The 24,247-nt window shown below is 45.5% G+C and overlaps 1 protein-coding gene across 3 annotated transcripts in view; it reads left to right on the forward strand.

Annotated features, from left to right (window-relative positions):
• The window catches only part of adcy9 (adenylate cyclase 9), a 206,333-nt gene that overhangs the window by 173,058 nt on the left and 9,028 nt on the right, over nucleotides 1-24,247 (forward strand). For all 3 annotated transcript variants that reach the window (XM_070900828.1, XM_070900830.1, XM_070900829.1), the window contains exons 6-9: nucleotides 13,162-13,367; nucleotides 17,977-18,136; nucleotides 22,500-22,648; nucleotides 24,182-24,220. In XM_070900828.1, coding sequence (XP_070756929.1) covers nucleotides 13,162-13,367; nucleotides 17,977-18,136; nucleotides 22,500-22,648; nucleotides 24,182-24,220 — 554 coding nt within the window. The remainder of the gene's footprint in view (nucleotides 1-13,161; nucleotides 13,368-17,976; nucleotides 18,137-22,499; nucleotides 22,649-24,181; nucleotides 24,221-24,247) is intronic.

Consider the following 24,247-nt stretch of genomic DNA (forward strand, 5'->3'; position numbering starts at 1 on the left):
AGAGAGTGGGGAGACGAGGGGGGGGCGGGGGAAGAGAGTGGGGAGACGAGGGGGGGGGCGGGGGAAGAGAGTGGGGTGACGAGGGGGGGGCGGGGGAAGAGAGTGGGGTGACGAGGGGGGGGGGCGGGGGAAGAGAGTGGGGTGACGAGGGGGGGCGGGGGAAGAGAGTGTGGAGACGAGGGGGGGGGCGGGGGAAGAGAGTGGGGAGACGGGGGGGCGGGGGAAGAGAGACTGGGGAGACGGGGGGTGGGGGGGGTGGGAGAGAGACTGGGGAGACGGGAGGGGGGGTAGGGGAGAGACTGGGTGAGAGGAGGGGGAAGAAAGACTGGGGGGAGGGGGGAAAAGAGAGAGACTGGGGGAAGTGGGGGGGGAAGACGGGGTGGGGGGAGAAGAGAGACTGGGGGAGAGTCGGGAGGGGGAAGAGAGACTGGGGGAGAGCGCGGGGAAGGGGGGGGAGACGGGAGGGAGGAGAGGCAGAACTCGGGGTAGACGAATCACATTCTTCCAACTCCATTCCCTTTACACCACATCAAATTTCTCAAAGCTCGGTGCGTGTGTGACAAGTGACATCTCTGCAGTGGATGAAATCTGGAAGTCAGGATATTCAATATTCACTTCATAACAATAAACCTGTTAACTGTCTGTGACCCCCACACAATGCCCCATCTATGGCACAGCAGGGGGGAAGAGGGTGGGTAAGGTCAGGAACTTGGGCTGGGATGGGGCATGAACATGGGTTGGGGGGGGGCCTTAACCTGTGAGTGAACTCTCTCCTATCTGGATTCGGCAGTCAGAATGGCCCGAATTATACTTTGCAAAGTCACTGATTACATAGGCAGGGTGGTTCGAATTACACATTCCAGAGACACTGCCGGGTGTGTCTTATCCTCCAAAGGGACCAATCAGCAATTAGGTCATGTGATCAAGGGGTCCCAATCAGAGCCCTTTTCTGTTGCAATTAAACGCGTCCCCTTTTGTTCTTTCCTCCCCTGTTTCCCTGCCTCTGTACTGAAAACCTGTTGCATCTCTAACTTTTTCCAGTTCGGTGAATGTTCTTCGACCTGAAACGTTAACTCTTTCTCTTTCCACAGATGCTGCCTAACCTGAGTATTTCATATTTCCAGTATCCACAGTACTTCGCTTTTGCCTTAGCTTTAGTAACAATGTTTTAACTTTCTGTGAATTTGATGCTCAGTGCTTTAACTTTTCTCTGATTCTTTGCAAACTATTCTCTCCGGCAATGCACCCCCGGTGTACACTATCACACTTTTGACATACTCAACCTGTGCTGCTGATTATCAGGTACATTCATAGAGAGGAAATTATCATACTGCCCTCTAATGGCATTGCACAAAAAATAAGGTAAGCTTGCATTTATGTAGCATTTCATCATATCTCTCAAATATCTCAATGCACTTCATTTACAATGAATTACGTTGAAATGCAGTGTCTGTTATATATCATAGGCAGTCCCTCGGAGTCGAGGATGACTTGCTTCCACTCTAAGTGAGTTCTCGGGTGACTGTACAGTCCAATACGGGAATTACAGTCTCTGTCACAAGTGGGGCAGACAGAGTTGTTGAAGGAAAGGGTGGGTGGGAAGCATAGTTTGTCGCACGTTCCTTCCACTGTCTGTGCTTGGTTTCTGCTTGTTCTCGGCGATGGGACTCGAGGTGCTCAGCGCCCTCCCGGATGCTCTTTGGGTGGTCGTGGGCCAGGGATTCCCAGGAGTGGGAGGGGATGTTGCACTTTATCAAGGAGGTTTTGAGGGTGCCCTTGAAACATTTCCTCTGCCCACCTGGGGCTCGTCTGCCGTGTCGAAGCTCCACATAGAGCGCTTGCTTTGGGAGTCTCGTGTCAGACATGCAGACGATGCAACCCGCCCAATGGAGCTGATCGAGCGTGGTCAATGCTTCGATGCTGGGGATGATGGCCTGAGCGAGAACACCGACGTTGCGTCTGTCCTGCCAATGGATTTGCAGGATCTTGCAGAGGCGGTGCTGATGGTACATCGCCAACATTTTGAGGTGTCTGCTGTATATAGTCCACGTCTCTGAGGCATATAGGAGGGCGGCGGGTATCAGTACTGCTTGACCTTGGTGCTGGATTTGAAGTCCTAGTCTTCAAACACTCTCTTCCTCAGGCGACTGAAGGCTGCGCTGGCGCACTGAAGGCGGTGTTGGACCTCGTCGTCAATGTTGCTCTTGCTGACAGTAGGCTCCCGAGGTATGGAAAATGGTCCACATTGTCCAAGGACTCGTAGTGGATTTTGATAATCAGGGAGCAGTGCTGTGTGGCGGGGTCAGGTTGGGATCGTCAACACCTTCACCGAGGTATATGAGAGCATGGACCTTGCGCTAAACATCCGTAAGACAAAGATCCTCTACCAACCTAATCCCGCCACACAGCACTGTTATATAACAGACAGAACGGTAGCATAGTGGTTAAGTTATGGGACTAGTTATCCAGACACCTGTACTAATAATCCGGAGAAGTGAGTTCACATCCCACCACAGCAGCTGGGGAATTTAAATTCAGTTAATTAAATAAATCTGGCATCAAAAGCTAGCTTTAAAAACTACTGGATTGTTGTAAAAATCTATCTAGTTCACTAAATTTCCTTCAGGGAATGTGGTTGACTCTTAACTGCCCTCTGAAAGTGGCCCGAGCAAGGCACTCAGTTGTAACATAAGAAATAGGAGTAGACAATTGTCACTTGTCTAGCATTAACTTCCTCTAAAGCGTATTATGGTATGTCCTGCTGTGCTCAGGAAATTCATTACGAAAGGTCTCCAGTAGCTTTTTATAAGAACATAAGAAATAGGAGCAGGAGGAGGCCATTTGGCCCCTTGAGCCTGCTCCACCATTCAATAAGATCATGGCTGATCTAATCTTGGGCTCAGCTCCACTTCCCTGCCCCCATAATCTTTTACACCCTTATCGCTCAAAAATCTGTCTCTCTTTGCCTTAAATATATTCAATGACCCAGCCTCCACAGCTCTCTGGGCAGAGAATTCCACAGATTTACAACCCTCTGATGGAAGAAATTTCTCCTCATCTCAGTTTTAAATGGGTGGCCCATTATTCTGAGAATATGTCCCCTAATTTTAGTTTCCCCTATGAGTGGAAATATCCTCTCTGCATCCACCTTGTCGAGCCCCCTCATTATATTATTAATTTCATAAGATCACCTCTCATTCTTCTGAGCTCCAATGTGTACAGGCTCAACTTACTCAACCTATCCTCATAAGTCAACCCCGTCATCTCCAGAATCAACCTCCTGAACAGCCTCCAATGCATGTATATCCTTCCTTAAATAAGGAGACCAAAACTACGCAGTACACCAGGTGTGGCCTCACCAGTACCCTGTACAGTTGTAGCAGGACTTCTCTGCTTTTATACTCCATCCCCTTTGCAATAGAGGCCAACATTCCATTTGCCTTCCTGATTACTTGCTGTACCTGCATGCTAACTTTTTGTGTTTCATGCACAAGGACCCCCAGGTCCCTCTGTACTGCAGCACTTTACAATTTTTCTCCATTTAAATTATAATTTGCTTTTCTATTATTTCTGCCAAAGTGGATAACCTCACATTTTCCAACATTATATGCCATCTGCCAAATTTTTGTGTCCTCCTCACAATTTGCTCTCCCACCCATCTTTGTATCATCAGCAAACTTGTCTACATTACACTCAGTCCCTTCATCCAAGTCATTAATATAGATTGTAAATAGTTGGTCACTCATTCCAAGAGGATCCTTTCCTACAAGATCATTTATTAATCCTGCCTCATTACACAGTACTAAATTGAAGATAGCCGACTACCTGGTTGGTTCTGCAATGTATTGTTCAAGAATACACACTATTAACCATTCCTCAAGGCTACCCTGGTCAATTTGCTTTCTCCAATCAATATGAAGGTTAAAATCGCCCATGATTATTGCCGTTCCTTTTTTACAAGCCTCCATTATTTCTTGATTTATACTCCGTCCAACAATGTAGCTACTGTTAGGGGGCCTATAGATTATGCCCACCAGCGACCTTTTCCCCTTATTATTCCTTATCTCCACCCAAACTGATTCAACATCTTGATCTTATGAGCCAATATCATTTCTCACTAACGCACTGATCTCATCCTTTATTAACAGTGCTACCCCATCTCCTTTTCCTTTCTGTCTGTCCTTCCGAATTGTCAATTACCCCTGAATATTTAGTTCCCAGTCCTGATCACCTTGCAACCATGTCTCTAATGGCTATCAGATCATACCCATTTGTATCAATCTATGCCATCAATTCATCCATTTTGTTACAAATGCTACGTGCATTTAGACAAAGCTTTTAAATTTGTTTTTTTTAACCATTTTTTTCCTGCGCTACAAGATAAAATAATAAACCCGTACAGACCACCCAGCATTGAACTCGGCACCGGCTTCGGACACGACAACGGCTCACCCAGCCCAGTCGACCCTGCAAGGTCCTCCTCGTTAACATCTGGGGACTTGGGCCAAAATTGGGAGAGCTGTCCCACAGACTAGTCAAGCAACAGTCTGACATAGTCATACTCAGAATCATAAATTGCAGGCAATGTCCTAGTCTCCATCCTCACCATCCCTGGGTATGTCCTGCCCCCCAGACCCACCTGAAGTGGCGCACAGTGGTATACAGTCAGGAGGGAGTGGCCCTGGCAGTCCTCAGCATTGACGCCAGACCCCATGAAGTCTCTCGGCTTCAGGCCAAGCATGGGCAAGGAAACCTCCTACTGATTGCCACCTACCGCCCTCCCCAGCTGATGAATCAGTACTGCTGCATGCTGAACACACTTGGAAGAAGCACTGAGGGTAGCAAGGGCACAGATGTATTCTGGGTGGGAGACTTCAGTGCCCAGCACCAAGACCATCTTGGTAGCACCACCACTGACTGAGCTGGCCGAGTCCTGAAGAACATAGCTGCCAGACTGGTCCGCAGCAGGTGGTGAGAGAATCAACACAAGGGAAAAACCTACTTGACCTCATCCTCATCAATCTACCTGTCGTAGATGACAGCATTGGTAGCAGTGATCACCACACAATCATTGTGGCGACGAAGTCACGTCTTTACACTGAAGACACCCGCCATCGTGTTGTGTGGCACTACCTCTGTGCTCAATGGAATAAGTTCAGAACAGATATAGCAGCTCAAAACTGGGCATCCATGAGGTGCTGTGGGCCATCAGCAGCAGCAGAATTGTATTCCATCACAATCTGTAACCTCATTGCCCGGCATATACCTCACTCTACCATTATCATCAAGCCAGGGGACCAACCCTGGTTCAATGAGGAGTGCAGAAGGGTATACCAAGAGCAGCACCAGGCATACCTAAAAATGAGGTACCAACCTGAGGAAGCTGCAACACAGGACTACATGCATGCTGAGCAGCGGAAGCGGCATTCTATAGACAGAGCTAAGTGATCCCACAATCAACGGATCAGATCAAAGCTCTGCAGTCCTGCCATATCCAGTCATGAATGGTGGTGGACAATTAAACAAAAAGCGGGAGGAGGAGGCTCTATCAATATCCCCATCCTCAATGATGGCTGAGCCCAGCAAGTGCAAAAAACAAGGCTGAAGCATTTGCAACCATCTTCAGCCAGAAGTACCAAGTAGATGATCCATATCGGCCTCCTTCTAAGGTCCTCACCATCACAGACGCCAGTCTTCAGCCAATTTGATTCAGTCCACCTGATGTGATATGAAGCGGCTGAGGTACAGAAAAGGCTATGGGCCCGGAGAACATCCCGGTTATCGTGCTGAAGACTTGTGCTCCAGAACTAGCCGCGCCTCCAGCCAAGCTGTTCCAGTGCAACTACAACACCTGGCATCGACACGACAATGTCACAAACTGCCCAGATATGTCCTGTCCACAAAAAGCAGGACAAATCCAATCCGGCCAATTACTGCCCCATCAGTCCACTCTCAATCATCAGCAAAGTGATGGAAACATAGAAACAGAAAATAGGTGCAGGAGTAGGCCATTCGGCCCTTCGAGCCTGCACCACCATTCAATAAGATCATGGCTGATCATTCCCTCAGTACCCCTTTCCTGCTTTCTCTCCATACCCCTTGATCCCTTTAGCCGTAAGAGCCATATCTAACTCCCTCTTGAATATATCTAATGAACTGGCATCAACAACTCTGCGGCAGGGAATTCCACAGGTTAACAACTCTGAGTGAAGAAGTTTCTCCTCATCTCAGTCCTAAATGGCATATTCCATATCCTAAGACTGTGTCCCCTGGTTCTGGACTTCCCCAACATCGGGAACATTCTTCCTGTATCTAACCTGTCCAGTCCCGTCAGAATCTTATACGCTTCTGAGATCCCCTCTCATCCTTCTAAACTCCAGTGTATAAAGGCCCAGCTGATTCAGTCTCTCCTCATATGTCAGTTCAGCCATCCCTGAAATCAGTCAGGTGAACCTTCGCTGCACTCCCTCAATAGCAAGAACGTCCTTCCTCAGATTAGGAGACCAAAACTGAACACACTATTCCAGGTGAGGCCTCACCAAGGCCCTGTACAACTGCAGTAAGACCTCCCTGCTCCTATACTCACATCCCCTAGCTATGAAGGCCAACATACCATTTGCCGCCTTCACTGCCTGCTGTACCTACATGCCAACTTTCAATGACTGATGAACCATGACACCCAGGTCACGTTGCACCTCCCCTTTTCCTAATCTGCCGCCATTCAGATAATATTCTGCCTTTGTGTTTTTGCCCCCGAAGTGGATAACCTCACATTTATCCACACTATACGGCATCTGCCATGCATTTGCCCACTCACCTAACCTACCCAAGTCACCCTGCGGTCTCTTAGCGTCCTCCTCGCAGCTCACACCGCCACCCAGTTTGGTGTCATCTGCAAACGAGGAGATATTGCACTCAATTCCTTCATCTAAATCATTAATGTATATTATAAAGAGCAAGGGTCCCAGCACTGAGCCCTGCGGCACAACACTAGTCACTGCCATTCTGAAAAGGATCCGTTTATCCCGACTCTCTGCTTCCTATCTGCCAACCAGTTCTCTATCCACGTCAGTACATTACCCCCAATACCATGTGCTTTTATTTTGCACACCAATCTCTTGTGTGGTACCTTGTCAAAAGCCTTTTGAAAGTCCAAATACACCACATTCACTGGTTCTCCCTTGTCCACTCTGCTAGTTACATCCTCAAAAAGTTCCGGAAGATTCGTCAAGCATGATTTCCCTTTCATAAATCCATGCTGACTTGGACTGATTCTGTCACTGCTTTCCAAATGCGCTGCTATTTCATCCTTAATGATTGATTCCCACATTTTCCCCACTACTGATGTCAGGCTAACTGGTCTATAATTACTCGTTTTCTCTCCCTCCTTTTTTTAAAAAGTGGTGTTACATTAGCTACCCTCCAGTCCATAGGAACTGATCCAGAGTCGATCGACTGTTGGAAAATGATCATCAATGCATCCACTATTTCTAGGGCCACTTCCTTAAGTACTCTGGGATGCAGACTATCAGGCCCCAGGGATTTATCGACCTTCAATCCCATCAATTTCCCACCTAATAAGGATATCCTTCAGTTCCTCCTCACTAGACCCTCGGTCCCCTAGTACATCCGGAAGGTTATTTGTGTCTTCCTTCATGAAGACACAACCAAAGTATTTGTTCAATTGGTCTGCCAATTCTTTGTTCCCCATTATAAATTCACCTGAATCCGACTGCAAGGGACCTACGTTTAAATTCACTAATCTTTTGCTCTTCACATATCTATAGAAGCTTTTGCAGTCAGTTTTTATGTTCCCAGCAAGCTTCCTCTCGTACTCTATTTTCCCCCTCAGATGAATTCTAAATTTCTCCTAGTCCTCAGGTATGCTGCTTTTTCTGGCCAATTTATATGCCTCTTGTATTTAACACTGTCCTTAATTTCTCTTGTTAGCCATGACTTCCCCATTTTATTTTTACTCCAGACAGGGATGTACAATTGTTGAAGTTCATCCATGTGATCTTTAAATGTTTGCCATTGCCTATCCACCATCAACCCTTTAAGTATCATTTGCCAGTCGATTCTAGCCAATTTGCGCCTCATACCGTCGAAGTTACTTTTCCTTAAGTTCAGGACCCTAGTTTCTGAATTAACTGTGTCACTCTCCATCTTAATAAAGAATTCTACCATATTATGGTCACTCTTCCCCAAGGGGCCTCGCACAACAAGATTGCTAATTAATCCTCTCTCATTACACATCACCAGTCTAGGACGGCCAGCTCTCTAGTTGGTTCCTCGACATATTGGTCTAGAAAACCATCCCTAATACACTCCAGGAAATCCTCCTCCGCCGCATTGCTACCAGTTTGGTTAGCCCAATTAATATGTAGATTGAAGTCGCCCATGATAACTGCTGTACCTTTGTTGCACACATCCCTATTTCTTCTTTGATGCTATCCCCAACCTCACTACTACTGTTTGGTGGTGTGTACACAACTCCCACTAGCGTTTTCTGCCCTTTGGTATTCCGCAGCTCCACCCATACCAATTCCACATGATCCAAGCTAATGTCCCTCCTTACTATTGCACTAATTTCCTCTTTAACCAGCAATGCCACCCCGTCTCCTTTTCCTTTCTAGCTATCCTTCCTGAATGTTGAATACCCCTGGATGTTGAGTTCCCAGCCTTGGTCACCCTGGAGCCATGTCTCAGTGATGCCAATTACATCATATCCGTTAACTGCTATCTGCGCAGTTAATTCGTCCACCTTATTCCGAAGGTGTTATCGACAGTGCTATCAAGCGGCACTTACTCACCAATACCCTGCTGACTGATATCCTGTTTGGGTTCCGCCAGGACCACTCTGCTCCAGACCTCATTACAGCCTTGGTCCAAACGTGGACAAAAGAGCTGAATTCCAGAGGTGAGAGTGACTGCCCTTGGTATCAAGGCAGCAATTGACCAAGTGTGGCATCAAAGAGCCCAGTAAAATTGAAGTCAATGGGAATCGGACGGAAAACTCTTCACTAGCTGGATTCATACCTAAGAAAGATGGTTATGGTTGTTGGAGGTCAATCATCACAACCCCAGGACATCACTGCAGGTGATCTTCAGGGGTAGTGTCTTGGGCATAACCATCTTCAGCTGCTTCATCAATAACCTTCCCTCCATGTCAGAAGTGGGGATGTTCGATGACGATTGCAGAGTGTTGAGTTCCATTCGCAGCTAGTCAGAAAATGAAACTATCCATGCCTGCATGCAGGAAAACCTGGACTACATTCAGCTTGGGCTGATAAGTGGCGAGTAACGTTCGCACCACACAAATGCCAGGCAATTACCATCTCCAACAAGCGAGAAACTAACTATCACTTTGATATTCAATGACATCACCATCGCCGAATCCCCTGCCATCAACATCCTGGGGCCACCATTGACCAGAAACTTAACTGGACCAGCCACACACATACTGTGGCAACAAGAGTGGGTCAGAGGCTGGGTATTCTACGGCAGTTGTCTCATCTCCTGACTCCCCAAAGCCTTTCCACCATCTACAAGGCACGTCAGGAGTATGATGGAATACTCTCCATTTGCCTGGATGAGTGCAGCTCCAACAACACTCCAGAAGCTCGACAGTATCTAGGACAAAGCAGCCCTGTTTGATTGGCACCCCATCCACAACCTTCAATATTCACCCCCTCCACCCTCCACCACCGGCGCACCATGGCTGCAGTGTGTACCATCTATAAGATGCACTGCAGCAACTCACCACAGCTTCTTCGGTAGCACCTCCTAAACTTGCAACCTCCACTGCCTAGAAGGACAAAGGAAACAGGTGAGTGGGAGCACCATCACCTGCAAGTTCCCCTCCCAAGTTACAAACCATCCTGACTTGGAAATATATTGCCGTTCCTCCATCGTTACTGGGTCAAAATCCTGGAACTCCCTCCCGAACAGCTCTGTAGGAGTACCTTCACCACAAACACTGCAGCGGTTCAAGCAGATGGCTCACCACTATCTTCTCAAGGGCAGTTAGGGATGGGCAATAAATGCCAGCCTCGCCAGTGACTCCCACATCCCAGAACAAATTTTTTAAAACATTTTTAGAGAAATTGTGTATAATTGTTTGATTTTTAAAGAACTATGCTTCTGTAGATAAAATAGTTTTTGAATACAGACCAGCTGTTTTAAATACTCAATTCTATAAAAGGGGAGATTTTTATCTATCGTGGCCTTGCTTGTTATTTTTGACCAACCTACAACTGCACAAATTAACCTACATTACCTCACCTGCCCAACACTATGCTGAGTGAGTTACCAGCATTTTCTGTTTGTTTTCCAGCAGCTGCAATTTTCTGTTTTAAAATCTACAACATGATGGGGATCTCTTATAACCAGGCTGAATGTAATTTACAAATAAGTTTTGCTTATAGGCTCATTACCAGTGCTAGACTAACTGCTCTGTAAATTCCCCAATTCTTGTCTGTACAACTCCAGATGAAGGAATTAATCAGGGAGCTCTCCTGATGTCCTGGAGAACATTTATCCTTCCACCAATGACACCCCAAAAAAATATTTGGTCATTCAACATTTTTTTTATTTGTGGGACCTTGCTATCCACAATGTGCAAATGTTTATTCATCATAGCCAGTCCTTCGGAATCGAGAAGCACTTGCTTCCACTCTTAAAATGAGTTCTTAAGTGGTTGAACAGTCCAATACGAGAATCACGGTCTCTCACAGGTGGAGCAGGTAGTCGTTGAGGGAAGGGTTGGGTGGGACTGGTTTGCCGCACACACTTTCCGCTGCCTGCGCTTGGTTTCTGCATGCTCTTGGCGATGAGACTCGAGGTGCTCAGCGCCCTCCCAAATGCACTTTCTCCACTTAGGGCGGTCTTTGGCCAGGGACTCCCAGGTGTCAGTGGGGATGTTGCACTTTATCAGGGAGGCTTTGAGGGTGTCCTTGTAACGTTCCCTCTGCCCACCTTTGGCTCGTTTGCCGTGAAGGAGTTCCGAGTAGAGCGCTTGCTTTGGGAGTCTTATGTCAGGCATGCGAACAATGTGGCCTGCCCAGCGGAGCTGATCAAGTATGATCAGTGCTTCAATGCTGGGGATGTTGGCCTGGCTGAGGACGCTGATGTTGGTGCATCTGTCCTCCCAAGGGATTTGTAGGATGTTGCAGAGACATTGTTGGTGGTATCTCTCTAGCAACTTGAGGTGTCTGCTGTACATGGTCCATGTCTCAGCCATACAGGAGGGCGGGTATTACTACAGCCCTGTAGACCATGAGCTTGGTGGCAGTTTTGAGGGTCTGGTCTTCAAACGCTCTCTCCCTCAGGCGGCTGAAGGCACTGGAGGCGGTGTTGAATCTCGTTGTCAATGCCTGCTCTTGTTAAGAGGCTCCCGAAGTATGGGAAATGGTCCACGTTGTCCAGGGCCTCGCCGTGGATCTTGATGACTGGGGAGGGGGCGCGAGGGCAGGCTGGTGGAGGACCTTTGTCTTACGGATGTTTAGCGTAAGGCCCATGTTTTCATATGCCTCAGTAAATACGTCGACTATGTCCTGGAGTTCAGCCTCTGTGTGCGCAGACGCAGGTGTCGTCTGCGTACTGTAGCTCGACGACAGAGGTTGGGGTGGTTTTGGACCTGGCCTGGAGATGGCGAAGGTTGAACAGGTTCCCACTGGTTCTGTAGTTTAGTTCCACTCTTGTTGACAGTGAGGTGGAGCATGGCAGCAAGGAAGATTAAGAGGGTTGGGGCGATGATGCAGCCCTGTTTGACGCCAGTCTGGACGTGGATTGGGTCTGTAATGGACCCGTTGGTAAGGATCACGGCCTGCATGTTGTCGTGGAGCAGATGGAGGACTGTGATGAACTTTTGGGAGCATCCGAAGCGGAAGAGGTGCAAGTGTTTGTCTACATAACGGTGCACTTCAAAAAGAAATTCATGGCCTATGAAACACTTTGTGAAGTTGGTATATAAATGCTAGTTCTTTAGATATGGGAAGTTATGGAGCTAAAGTATCAAATTGAGACTATTTCCTTATTCGTTTGAGCGTGCACACATCTGCTACCATGTAGATTGTTGGTTAATTCTCCTGTGTATAGATAAACCAAGTTGAGAGAATGTAGAATTGTTCTACACACTGATGGGAAGCATACATTCAATGAATCTTCACTTTCTAGCAGTTCCTCCAAAAGTAGCTGTACCCAGTTTGTCTGTGCCTGGTTGTGAGCTTTAGCACTCTACTAATTCTATCAACTCCATACATAGCAGCAGAAGGAATTAAGCTACACTCATGCATACAGCAACAGCTCAACATTCTGCATTAACCCAAAAGGTTTGCACAGAATTGCCGTGACTCCGCTTCCCCCGACTCTTCTGTCTGTAGAGTTGTCTCCTCTTGTCATTACCTGGACCCTTCAGCTTAAATTCAGAATTGGCCATCACAAACCTTGTAGCATGCAGCAGGTTATGGGAAATGTGACTCATTCATTGGGTAACCCAATGCAGTTTTTCTTGAGCGTTTATGTGCTGTCAAGACCGAATCAATGCCACGTGATGTCCTTTTTACAGTTGTCTAGCTCTGTTCTTCTATAAGTCCAACTTATTTTTTACTACCTTTTGCTCATTTCAGTTATCCTTGAACTGGCATTTCTATGACTCTCATATTTAATTTTTGATGTTTATATGTCTTGGGTCAGCCTTTATATTTTTGTGGTCTTGTCATTTTTCCCGTCTGTGCAGAAATATAAAGTTCATTCTTTTCAACTCCTTTATAAGAAGGATGCAGGGACTCCGAGCTCTAACTAGAAATGTTTAAAAGTAGTCTGGGACTAGCAGGAATGAACAGCAATAATCAGCCTTGGGACAGGAGGGACTAGGATGCTACATGGACGTAGCAAAAAGTGGGTTCCAGACATCTGAAATATTGTGGGATTGGCATTTGTAGGATGGTAGCTTAATTGAACTGGTAAAGCAACAGACTGGTAATGCCATTGCTTGCTTGAAGAACCAATTTCTATGCATCAAGCATTTTATACCTGCAATTGCATTTGTATGGATCATTGGTACCTTTCCCATCTGTTGTGCTTTGTTTGTGATGCCCTTGTATTTGATCTTGTTAAACGCATATAGTATTTTTTATTTTTGTTTCTTTCCCCCAATAGGTTGTGAACAATGCATCAGAGAAGACGTTTGCCAGTGCCACATTCAGTTCACTCCTTGATGTCTTTCTCTCCACCATAGTCTTCCTCTTTCTCTCCATCACATGTTTCATGAAGCAGGGACTGTGTACATCACCTTCGCATGCCTCTGTTGTGGTTTTTGTCCTTGCGATCCTGCTTCAAGTGCTTTCCTTGGTTATCTCCATCAGGTGAGACAAGCATGCTGTGTGGAGCGCTGTGTGCAGTGGGGTCCGGTGCAGAATGTCAACACCCTCCATAAACCATCATTTGTGTAAATGTTGCAACGCATCTGCTCTGTAGCTCATCCATCGAGTGCTGCTCACAGGTTATTCAGCTTTAAATGTGAATGTATCTTTGTAAAGAGGATTTTTTTTTAAAACACACTAAGCAGGAGGCCTGTGGTACCAGAGCCCCTGTGAACGTTGTTCTGAATTTTGTATGTCCTGTAACAGCTTTATATGATTGAGAAGTTAAATTTTTTTTATTTAATTCAAAATGTGTAATTCGGCAGTTGGGCTTTGGGTTAGAGTACTTGGTTTAACTTTGCTTTCTATTCAGATGTCTGGCTAGTTGATGTGATTATTACTAGTTAATGTTACAGGATTTGGGTGTTGTATGTTAAAGGGTTGATGGGGGAGGGGGTGCATGGGAGAAATACCTTGAGCTCTCCTGATGTATCAGTGCTGAATTAGCTGATCTCAGCCAGGACACTAGTGTGATACAGTTGAACTCTGCACCCTGACAGTGCAGAGCACCCTCAGTACTGCACTGGAGTGCCAGCCTGGATTTTTAAGCCCTCCAGCAGGTGTTACAGAGGACCTCTTTTTTTTTTTTTGTTACGATCAGGTGGTGAAAAGATAGCCAGTGAAGAGGCATTGCAAGCAATCAATCAATCCATACTTGAGCTTGGATGGTTTGCACAGTGAATATATCCTGTTGGTGTTGTAAGGATAAAGGCTGTTTTCATTAACAACATGAAAATTTTGACACCACCCTATCTCTGCCCCCCCCCCACATTCCCACACTTTTCCCATTGTGTCATACACCAAGCAAATTTGTGGAAAAAGCAGCTTTGAGAGGAGGCAAATGCTCTGGATGTGGGTGATAAATGGGAAGTGGTAAACAACAGAACAAAACTCTTGTCTACAGATGCTGACTTCTCGTTTGCGTTCACACTAGTAGGTGCTGAAGGCATTCGATGAGCTTGCATCCTTGAGTGAACTCGAGGTGTCTTACACCAGCATAGAAACAAAATTTTAACACATAACCTCATTACCACCGAACCAGTAGCACCAAGGAATCTTGACGCACACGCAAGACGGAGATAAGATCTTGGCAAGCACAGTTATCAAGTAGCAGATTTTTCAGATGTAAGGCTTGCTTAATAATCAAAAGATGTTGCATGTATTGTGGGTGAAGGTTTCAGCAGCTACCTTGGCTAACCCCCTCATTATAGAAAATTCAAGGTAGTGAGGGACTAGTGTCTAAAGATTTTAAGATTCTAGTCTGGCCATAATTGCTCTGATTTTTATTCTCCATGGTCCCAGGCGACTGCCAGCGATGCAGATAGTCATAAGGACATACGAACTGGAGCAGGAGTAGGCCATATGGCCCCTCGAGCCTGCTCTGCCATTCAATACGATCATGGCTGATCTTCGACCTCTACACTTTCCGGCCCTATCTCCCTATCCCTTGATTTCCCCTCGTGTCCAATAATCTATATATATAAGCCTTGAATATACTCAACAATTCAGCATCCACAGCCCTTTAGGGTAGAGAATTCCAAAGATTCACAACCTTTTGAGTGAAGAAATTTCTCCTCACGTCTGTCTTAAATGGCTGACCCCTTATCCTGAGACTCTGCCCCCTAGTTCTAGACTCTCCAGCCAGGAGAAACAACCTCTCAGCATCTACCTTGTCAATCCCCATCAGAATCGTATATGTTTCAATGAGATCACCTCTCATTTTTAAACTCCAGAGTATAGGCTCAATCTCTCCTCATAGAACAACCCTCTCATCCCAGGGATCAGTCTAGTAAAAATGTGTTGCATGTCTCCAAGGCAAGTATGTCCCTCAAATAAGGAGATCAAAACTGTGCACAGTACTCCAAGTGTGACTTCACCAAAGCCTTGCACAATTGTAGTAAGACTTCCTTACTCTAGTACTCCATTCCCTATTGCAATAAAGGCCAACATGCCATTTGTCTTCCTAATTGCTTGCTGTACCTGCATGATAACTTTGTGTTTCCTGTACGAGGACAGCTAAATATCTCTCATCACATCATTTAATAGTTTCTCTCCATTTAAAAAAAATACTGTTTTTCTATTCTTCCTATCAAAGCGAATAACCTCACATTTCCCCACATTATACCCCATCTGCCACTTTATTGCCCACTCACTTAACTTGTCTATATGCCTTTGCAAGCTCGTTACAACCTCCTCACAGCTGCCTTTGCCACCTAGCTTTGCATTGTCAGCAAACTTGGATACATTTTGCTTGGTCCCTTCATCCAAGTCATTAATATAGATTATAAATAGTTGGGGCCGCATGAGTTACAGACTGCCAACCTGAAAATGACCCATTTATCCCTACTCTGTTTTCTGTCCGTTAACCAATCCATGCTAATATATTACCCCCAACCCCGTGAGCCCTAATCTTGTTTAGCAACCTTTTATGTGGCACCTTATTGAATGCCTTTTGGAAATCCAAATATATTGGTTCCCCTTTTTCTACCCTGCTAGTTATATCCTCAAAAAAACTCTAATAAATTTGTTAAACACGATTTTCCTTTCATAAATTCCCTATCAAAGAACTGATAATGATACCCCAGCCTGTTGTCTACAAATTGCGTTTGGCCCTCCCTACATGTTTGGACGGTGGATGGGTTGAGGTTGAATGTATGCAACTGTGCACTGGAATTCCAATGTGCTAGGCAACAACATTTCTATCATCGTTCAATTGTTCTTTGACTTCTTCCTCCTCCTGCTCCTCCTCTTTCTCTCTTTCTACACCGCCCCCCCCCCCCCCCCCAAACAAAAACGTGCGCTGAGGTGGTGACGCTAAAATTGTATTTATTTGTACTTTTCGGTGGTAAAGATCATCTGAAATTTGTGCAAAGCCCCTTGTGTGTGAGTTGATGTCGCAACATATACATAAAATCACCGCACTATCTCCAGGTTTCTTAAATTCTACTCTGGTTTTACCTCAGTAGCCCGTGCAATGATAAATTAAATTGCAAACCAGAAACCACATTTCAATGCTGGCGATCAAGCAGTTTCCTTTGACTGTCCAGCTCTGGTTATTTGAGTTTCATGGTCAGCTCCAGCCTTTGCTAGAAAGCTACCAGAATATCATCATTGTGTTCACTGAGGCATATGAAAGCATGGGTCTTGCGCTTAACATCCTCCACCAGCCTGTCACCGCCGCACAGCACTGCCCTCCAATCATCAAGATCCACTGCGCGGCCCTGGACAACGTGGACCATTTCCCATATCTCAGCCTCTTATCAACAAAGGCAGACATTGATGCGGAGATTCAGCATCACCTCCACTGCGCTAGCTCAGCCTTCGGCCGTCTGAGGGAAAGTGTGTTTGAAGACCAGGCCCTCAAATCTACCACCAAACTCATGGTCTACAGGGCTGTAGTAATACCTGCCCTCCTGTATGGATCTGAGGCATAGCCGATGTATAGAAGGCACCTCAAGTCGCTGGAGATATATCACCAACGATGTCTCCAAGATCCTGCAAATCCCCTGGGAGGACAGGCGCACCATCATCAGTGTCCCGGACCAGGCTGACATCCCCAGTATTGAAGCACTGACCATACTCGATCAGCTTCGCTAGATAGGCTACATAGTTCGCATGCCAGATACGAGACTCCCGAAGCAAATGCTTTATGCGGACCTCCTTCATGGTAAATGAGCCAAAGGAGGACAGTGGAAACATTATAAGGACACCCTCAAAGCTTCCCTGGTAAAGTGCGACATCACCACTGACACTTGGGAGACCCTGGCCGCAGACCGCCCGAGGTGGAGAAAGTCCATCCGGGAGGGCGTTGAGCTCTTCGAGTCTCAAAGTAAAGAGCATAAAGAGGCCAAGCGCAGGCAGCGGAAGGAGCCCGCAGCAAACCAGCCCCACCGACAGCTTCCCTCGACGAATGTCTGTCCCACCTGTAACAGGGTCTATGGCTCTCGTATCGGACTGTTCAGACATCAAAGAACTCACTTTGGGAGCAGAAGCTTGCCCTCCTCGATTCCGAGGGACTGCCTATGATGATGACCTACAGCTCCATCTCCTGGAAATGACTGGTACTGCACACAGCTGCAGCATAAGAGCAATTGAAATGTATGTCAGATTTGATATTTGTTCAATAATTGATTCTGGGTGTGCTTGTTGTGCAAAATTAATAATGTATCCAAGCAATTATGGAAAGATCAGTTTTCAAATAACTAGGAAGTCCTCCAATTTTATTTTTGCTATAAAAACAGAAAATGCTGGAAGCACACAAACAGGTAAGGCAGCATCTGTGGAGAGAGCTAGGTAGGGTTCACGTTTCAGGTTGATGACCTTTCGTTTTTTGAGCTTACTCAGTTTGTGCTTGAATACAGAATAACAAGCCTGATTATTCAACAGGACCAAAGTTATACATCTCTTGCAATTTTTTAGCCTGCTCAATTTAAATGTAGAGGCATGTGGCTGTAGTTGTGGTAAGCTGCAGCAAGTTTATAAATTTTGTTTGCAATAGCTGGTTTAGTGCATTACCCACCTATTCTAACCTCAGCTCACTATTCCATTGCAGAATGGCGTTTTACCTGGATGAGGTGATGCCGTGTACCAAAAGATTGATGAAAGCAATCTCGGGCTGGCTGCCTCGTCATTTTGTTGGAGCCATTCTCATCTCTCTCCCCGCCGTCGCTGTGTTTTCCCACTTCACTTGTGAATTTAAAACAAATGTAAATGTGAGTATCCTTGGATTGTCATGGGGTGGGGGCGGAGATTCACAAAACATGATGAATCCAGGATGATAGGGCAGTTGTGAGAGACGATATTGGCTCTAATGAACAAAATGTTGAATCATTGTGGGTGGAGATTAGAGATAGTAAGAGGAAAAAGTCACTGGTGGGCGTAGTTTATAGGCCCCCAAATAATAACTTCATGGTGGGGCGCGCAATAATCAAGGGAATAATGGAGGCATGTGAAAAAGGAACGGCAGTAATCATGGGGGATTTTAACCTACATATCGATTGGTCAAATCAAATCGCACGGGGTAGCCTGGAGGAGGAATTCATAGAATGCATACGGGATTGTTTCTTAGAACAGTATGTTATAGAACCTACAAGGGAGCAAGCTATCTTAGATCTGGTCCTGTGTAATGAGACAGGAATAATAAACGATCTCCGAGTAAAAGATCCTCTCGGAATGAGTGATCACAGTATGGTTGAATTTGTAATACAGATTGAGGGTGAGGAAGTAGTGTCTCAAACGAGCGTACTATGCTTAAACAAAGGGGACTACAGTGGGATGAGGGCAGAGTTGGCTAAAGTAGACTGGAAACACAGACTAAACGGTGGCACAATTGAGGAACAGTGGAGGACTTTTAAGGAGCTCATTCATAGTGCTCAACTAAAATATATTCCACTGAAAAAGAAGGGCAGTAAGAGAAGGGATAACCAGCCGTGGATAACCAAGGAAATAAAGGAGAGTATCAAATTAAAAACCAATGCGTATAAGGTGGCCAAGGTTAGTGGGAAATTAGAAGATTGGGAAAATTTTAAACAACAACAAAGAATGACTAAGAAAGCAATAAAGAAAGGAAAGATAGATTACGAGGGTAAACTTGCGCAAAACATAAAAACAGATAGTAAAAGCTTTTACAGATATATAAAACGGAAAAGAGTGACTAAAGTAAATGTTGGTCCCTTAGAAGATGAGAAGGGGGATTTAATAATGGGAAATGTGGAAATGGCTGAGACCTTAAACAATTATTTTGCTTCGGTCTTCACAGTGGAAGACACAAAACCATGCCAAAAATTGCTGGTCACAGAAATGTGGGAAGGGAGGATCTTGAGACAATCACCATCACTAAGGGGGTAGTGCTGGACAGGCGAATGGGACTCAAGGTAGACAAGACCCTGGTCCTGATGAAATGCATCCCAGGGTATTAAAAGAGATGGCGGAAGTTATAGCAGATGCATTAGTTATAATCTACCAAAATTCTCTGGACTCTGGGGAGGTACCAGCGGATTGGAAAGCAGTTAATGTAACTTTTTTTTTTTAAAAAAGGGAGGCAGACAAAAGGCAGGTAACTATAGGCCGGTTAGTTTAACATCTGTAGTGGGGAAAATGCTTGAAGCTATCATTAAGGAAGAAATAGCGGGACATCTAGATAGGAATAGTGCAATCAAGCAGACGCAACATGGATTCATGAAGGGGAAATCATGTTTAACTAATTTACTGGAATTCTTTGAGGATATAACGAGCATGGTGGATAGAGGTGTACCGATGGATGTGGTGTATTTAGATTTCCAAAAGGCATTCGATAAGGTGCCACACAAAAGGTTACTGCAGAAGATAAAGGTTCGTGGAGTCCGAGGAAATGTATTAGCATGGATACAGAATTGGCTGGCTAACAGAAAGCAGAGAGTCGGGATAGATGGGTCCTTTTCGGGTTGGAAATCGGTGGCTAGTGGTGTGCCACAGGGATCGGTGCTGGGACCACAACTGTTTACAATATACATAGATGACCTGGAAGAGGGGATAGAGTGTAGTATAACAAAATTTGCAGATGACACAAAGATTAGTGGGAAAGCGGGTTGTGTAGAGGACACAGAGAGGCTGCAAAGAGATTTAGATAGGTTAAGCGAATGGGCTAAGGTTTGGCAGATGGAATACAATGTCGGAAAGTGTGAGGTCATCCACCTTGGGGGGAAAAAAAACAGTAAAAGGGAATATTATTTGAATGGGGAGAAATTACAAAATGCTGCGGTGCAGAGGGACCTGGGGGTCCTTGTGCATGAAACTCTTTTACCCGAAAAGTTAGTTTGCAGGTGCAGCAGGTAATCAGGAAGGCGAATGGAATGTTGGCCTTCATTGCGAGAGGGATGGAGTACAAAAGCAGGGAGGTCCTGCTGCAACTGTACAGGGTATTGGTGAGGCCGCACCTGGAGTACTGCGTGCAGTTTTGGTCACCTTACTTAAGGAAGGATATACTAGCTTTGGAGGGGGTACAGAGATGATTCACTAGGCTGATTCCGGAGATGAGGGGATTACCTTATGATGATAGATTGAGTAGACTGGATCTTTACTCGTTGGAGTTCAGAAGGATGAGGGGTGATCTTATAGAAACAATTAAAATAATGAAAGGGATAGACAAGATAGAGGCAGAGAGATTGTTTCCATTGGTCGGGGAGACTAGAACTAGGGGCCACAGCCTCAAAATAAGGGGGAGCCAATTTAAAACCGAGTTGAGAAGGAATTTCTTCTCCGAGGGTTGTGAATCTGTGGAATTCTCTGCCCAAGAAAGAAGTTGAGACTAGTGTTTTAACTGAGCCATACAGAACAAAGCTCCCTGGTTCCATTACTGCTGCAAGCTGTTAGTTAGGGTGGCTGCTAACTCATAGACCAGAAGTCAAAGCCTGGACCCTTCTAGTCTGTGTGGCTCATCTATATGCTGATTTTACCAACTGAGCTTTGCATATGATGGCAACGGTAAAGCTTTTCCACAAGGAAGGAGTGTGGATGACCCCAGGTCAGTGGTAGAAGGCATGGGCAGAGACCTGGAGTAGGAAGCTTTCACCCCAGCCCGGGCTGAAGATGGAGCTTGGCACAAGCTGAACCAGAGGGGAAAGTCTGAAAATGATGAATGAGTGTCATTTTGGGAAGCTCAGTACAGTTAAATTTACCAGACTTTCTCACTACTTAGGTTTTAGTAAAGCTTCTTGTGTTTGTTGACTGTAGATCCTTTTACTAAGCGGCCTTTATAAAACCCTTCATTACCAACTAGGTGATTTAAAACCTTTATTAGATCTTGGCCAGAGTTCCCGTGCTTCTTTTCTGATGGTAAATCTCGATATTGAAAGGGCTAGTGTCGCTAATGAAATAAGACGCATTAGGCTCCTGTTTACACCCCTCTTTGTAAACAGGGTTTCCTGATAGCTCAGCAGATACATAGGCTGCACAGTGTGGCTCTATATGGTTCTGTACTGTTGTCCCAGGTCCTACTCCTGGTCTGTGCTGATCTTTGGGATGGCAAGGAGAGTTTATCACTTTGGGCTCAAAGTCTCCAGGCTGGGGAGGGAAATATTCAGCCAGGGCTCCTGATTATACAAAGTGACCCCAGCTGAAAAGTGCTGTGGCAGGTGACAGAATTGGACTTGGCTATAAAGATGCTCGGTTGAATCGACTGGTCAAACATTCAGAGAGCATACTTGTAGGTTCAGTGGCCACTTGTAAAGGAGGGACTGACTGCTGCTGCCTTAACGACAGGAGGAGTTCCATTTATTTAAATAAAATTTTAGCCACCATGTATAGAATAACGTGGATTTTCTAATCTTCAATGTGAATCTCCCTCTTAAATGCTCTGATCAGTATAGAAATTTTTTTGGAGGACTGTGTTGAAAGGCTGTTAGTCGTGATTTATGCATGTATTTAGTACCATTGTTTAGGTGCTACGCGGAGTCGGGGGCCAGCCCTGGAGCAACGTGGCATACCACTGCAAGGTACAGCGCAAGCCGGTCCAGGAAGGCGATGGCTGTGAAGAGGGCGACTGGATTGGACGTCATCATAACCTAGGTCGGTGATTGGAGCATGGGCAGATACAGCAGGAGCAACGAGGTTGGGGCAAAGGAGTGGCGAGAGATTGCAGAGCGATGTGATCAGGGTCCAGGAGAGGCATGTGTTCGTGGCCACACGGGCCAGCCCACGCTGTGATGTGCGCACTAGGTCCGTGCAGTAGAGCTGGTCCCCAGTCGTCTTGGTTAATCCTTGCCACTGGACCAAGACCTAGCTCTGTCAAGCCTGTGTAGTGGCTGGTGTGCAATGGCCACCTCACGTTAACAAAATCCACGCACAGGCATCTTCCACCCTTCAATATGCAATTCAGGACCTGGAATATTAGATCCTTCATTGAAACACCTGTAAACTCATTGAACTCATCCCTTTTGGCATGGAAGCAAGTCATCCTCGATTCGAGGGACCACCGAGGAAGATAATGCGTGTATTCCATAATTTGGTTCTCCACTTAAAAATATTCAGCTTTACCTGACTCACTGATTATCTCCTTAAATCCTCTGAAGTGTTTTTTACTCATGGCTCTTTCTACAGGTTACCATGTTCTTCTGTTGTGCAATGATCATCACTTTCATTCACTACTGTAACTTCTGCCAGTTGAGTTCCTGGATGAGATTCTCTTTGGCTACTATAGTAGGCGTGTTGCTTCTCATCCTGCTCTACGCCACACTTTGTCCTAACACGTAAGTACAGTATCTTTTTCACTTTGTCTGATACAAAGCTGTATGTTGTTTGGTGACTGGGTTTTATTTTTTTTTTAAAGTATCAAATAGAGGTTCATGCAACAAGCTTGGAGCCCCAATGAGTCAACTGTGGGATGGTAGGATTTGGGTTTACACCTGCAGTGTAGCACCAGCAGGGGGCAGGGAGGGAACGTGTACAAGGGAGAGTGTCCCAGAGACTGATTTCAGAGATAATGGAGCAATTCAGCTGTCAACCTGAGAGAAGAGGACGCCTAGCAATGGGAGAGGGAGAGAATATCTTATAAGCACTGGTGGAGAGCTTGGCTTCAGGTGAAACAGGACTGCAGTGGTCAGTTCATTGTGCCTGCTTGGCCAAGGCAAGTAAACATGACAAATAAACTCTTGGATTCAAGCTTGCAAATATTTATTTGAAATCCAGTTGTCATTTGAATTATCAAAAGTAACTTCCATTGCTTTAACTTATCTTCATGATTTAAGTTCTGTCTTGTCACACCTGAAAGTGTTGCCTCCTGGGTGTTGGACCTCTGAAGGACATAACTTGATGAGGTCAGATAGCCATTTGTCTGTTAACCAAGTATCCAAGTGCCAATGAAGAATAAGTAACCAGCAGAAAAAGAACAATCATAGACCTCAACTTTCTTGAGTTGGAAAATATTCTCAGCTACCACTATCCTCCTTCCTCGGATCAGCTAGAGAGAACAACATATTAAATTATGTAATTCTGGAGGGGGGTGAAATCACTAAATCTTGTAGTGCAAGAAGTTTTCCTACGATCTAGGGCCTGGGATTTCAGTTAGAAATTGCCTCTGGGCCTGGGTGCTGCTGATTCCCTTCAGATGTTTGCACCTGAGCCAAGCCAGGCTGTACGAGGTTTGCTGATGCTGATACTGCAGCCGAGACCAAGGCAAATTACCATTTGCTCAGCTGTTGGTTATTGTCGACTTGGTTATGGGTAGTGCTACACTGACAGCTTCAGCAAGAACTACAGATCCACTGTGGGAAGTAAGAAGGGAATATATTTTACATGTACATAACTGAAAAAGGAGGAACCTTTGAAGAGGGAAGAAAAATGACTAAAGTACTTGCGTCTTCAATAATCCATCGTGGGAGGTGGAACAAAGTTATCGTCTAAATATCGGACTTAGGTTTTGGAATAACTGAAAATTATATTTTGGAGAGGGAAGAACAAAGCTACTAGAGTCAAGCAGGTTTTGTATTGTACAATGGGTGAATCTCGATGGGTAGAACAGCACTTCAATAAACATCAAAACCAACACTCCTGGTCCCAGGTGGCCTGTGAGCAATGGTACAGGAGGTCCACCTATACAGTCAATAAATGAGTTAACAGGACAATTAATGGCTTATGAGTAAAGGAATGGTAAACTTGTACTCAATGCATGTTGACTGTAAGAAATTAGATGGCTTGGGAAATGAAAAGGAGGAAAGTGTGGATCTTGCACACCCATTTCCAAGAAAACTTGTTTCAGATTTTTATTTTTTTGTTGCTTACAGCTTGCCGGAAACCCAGTCTGAATCTCTAGAACCATTCGGGTAAGATTTAAGATTCATTATCGTGAC

The sequence above is a fragment of the Pristiophorus japonicus genome, chromosome 15 (genome assembly GCF_044704955.1).
Source record: "Pristiophorus japonicus isolate sPriJap1 chromosome 15, sPriJap1.hap1, whole genome shotgun sequence".
NCBI classification, from domain to species: domain Eukaryota; kingdom Metazoa; phylum Chordata; class Chondrichthyes; family Pristiophoridae; genus Pristiophorus; species Pristiophorus japonicus.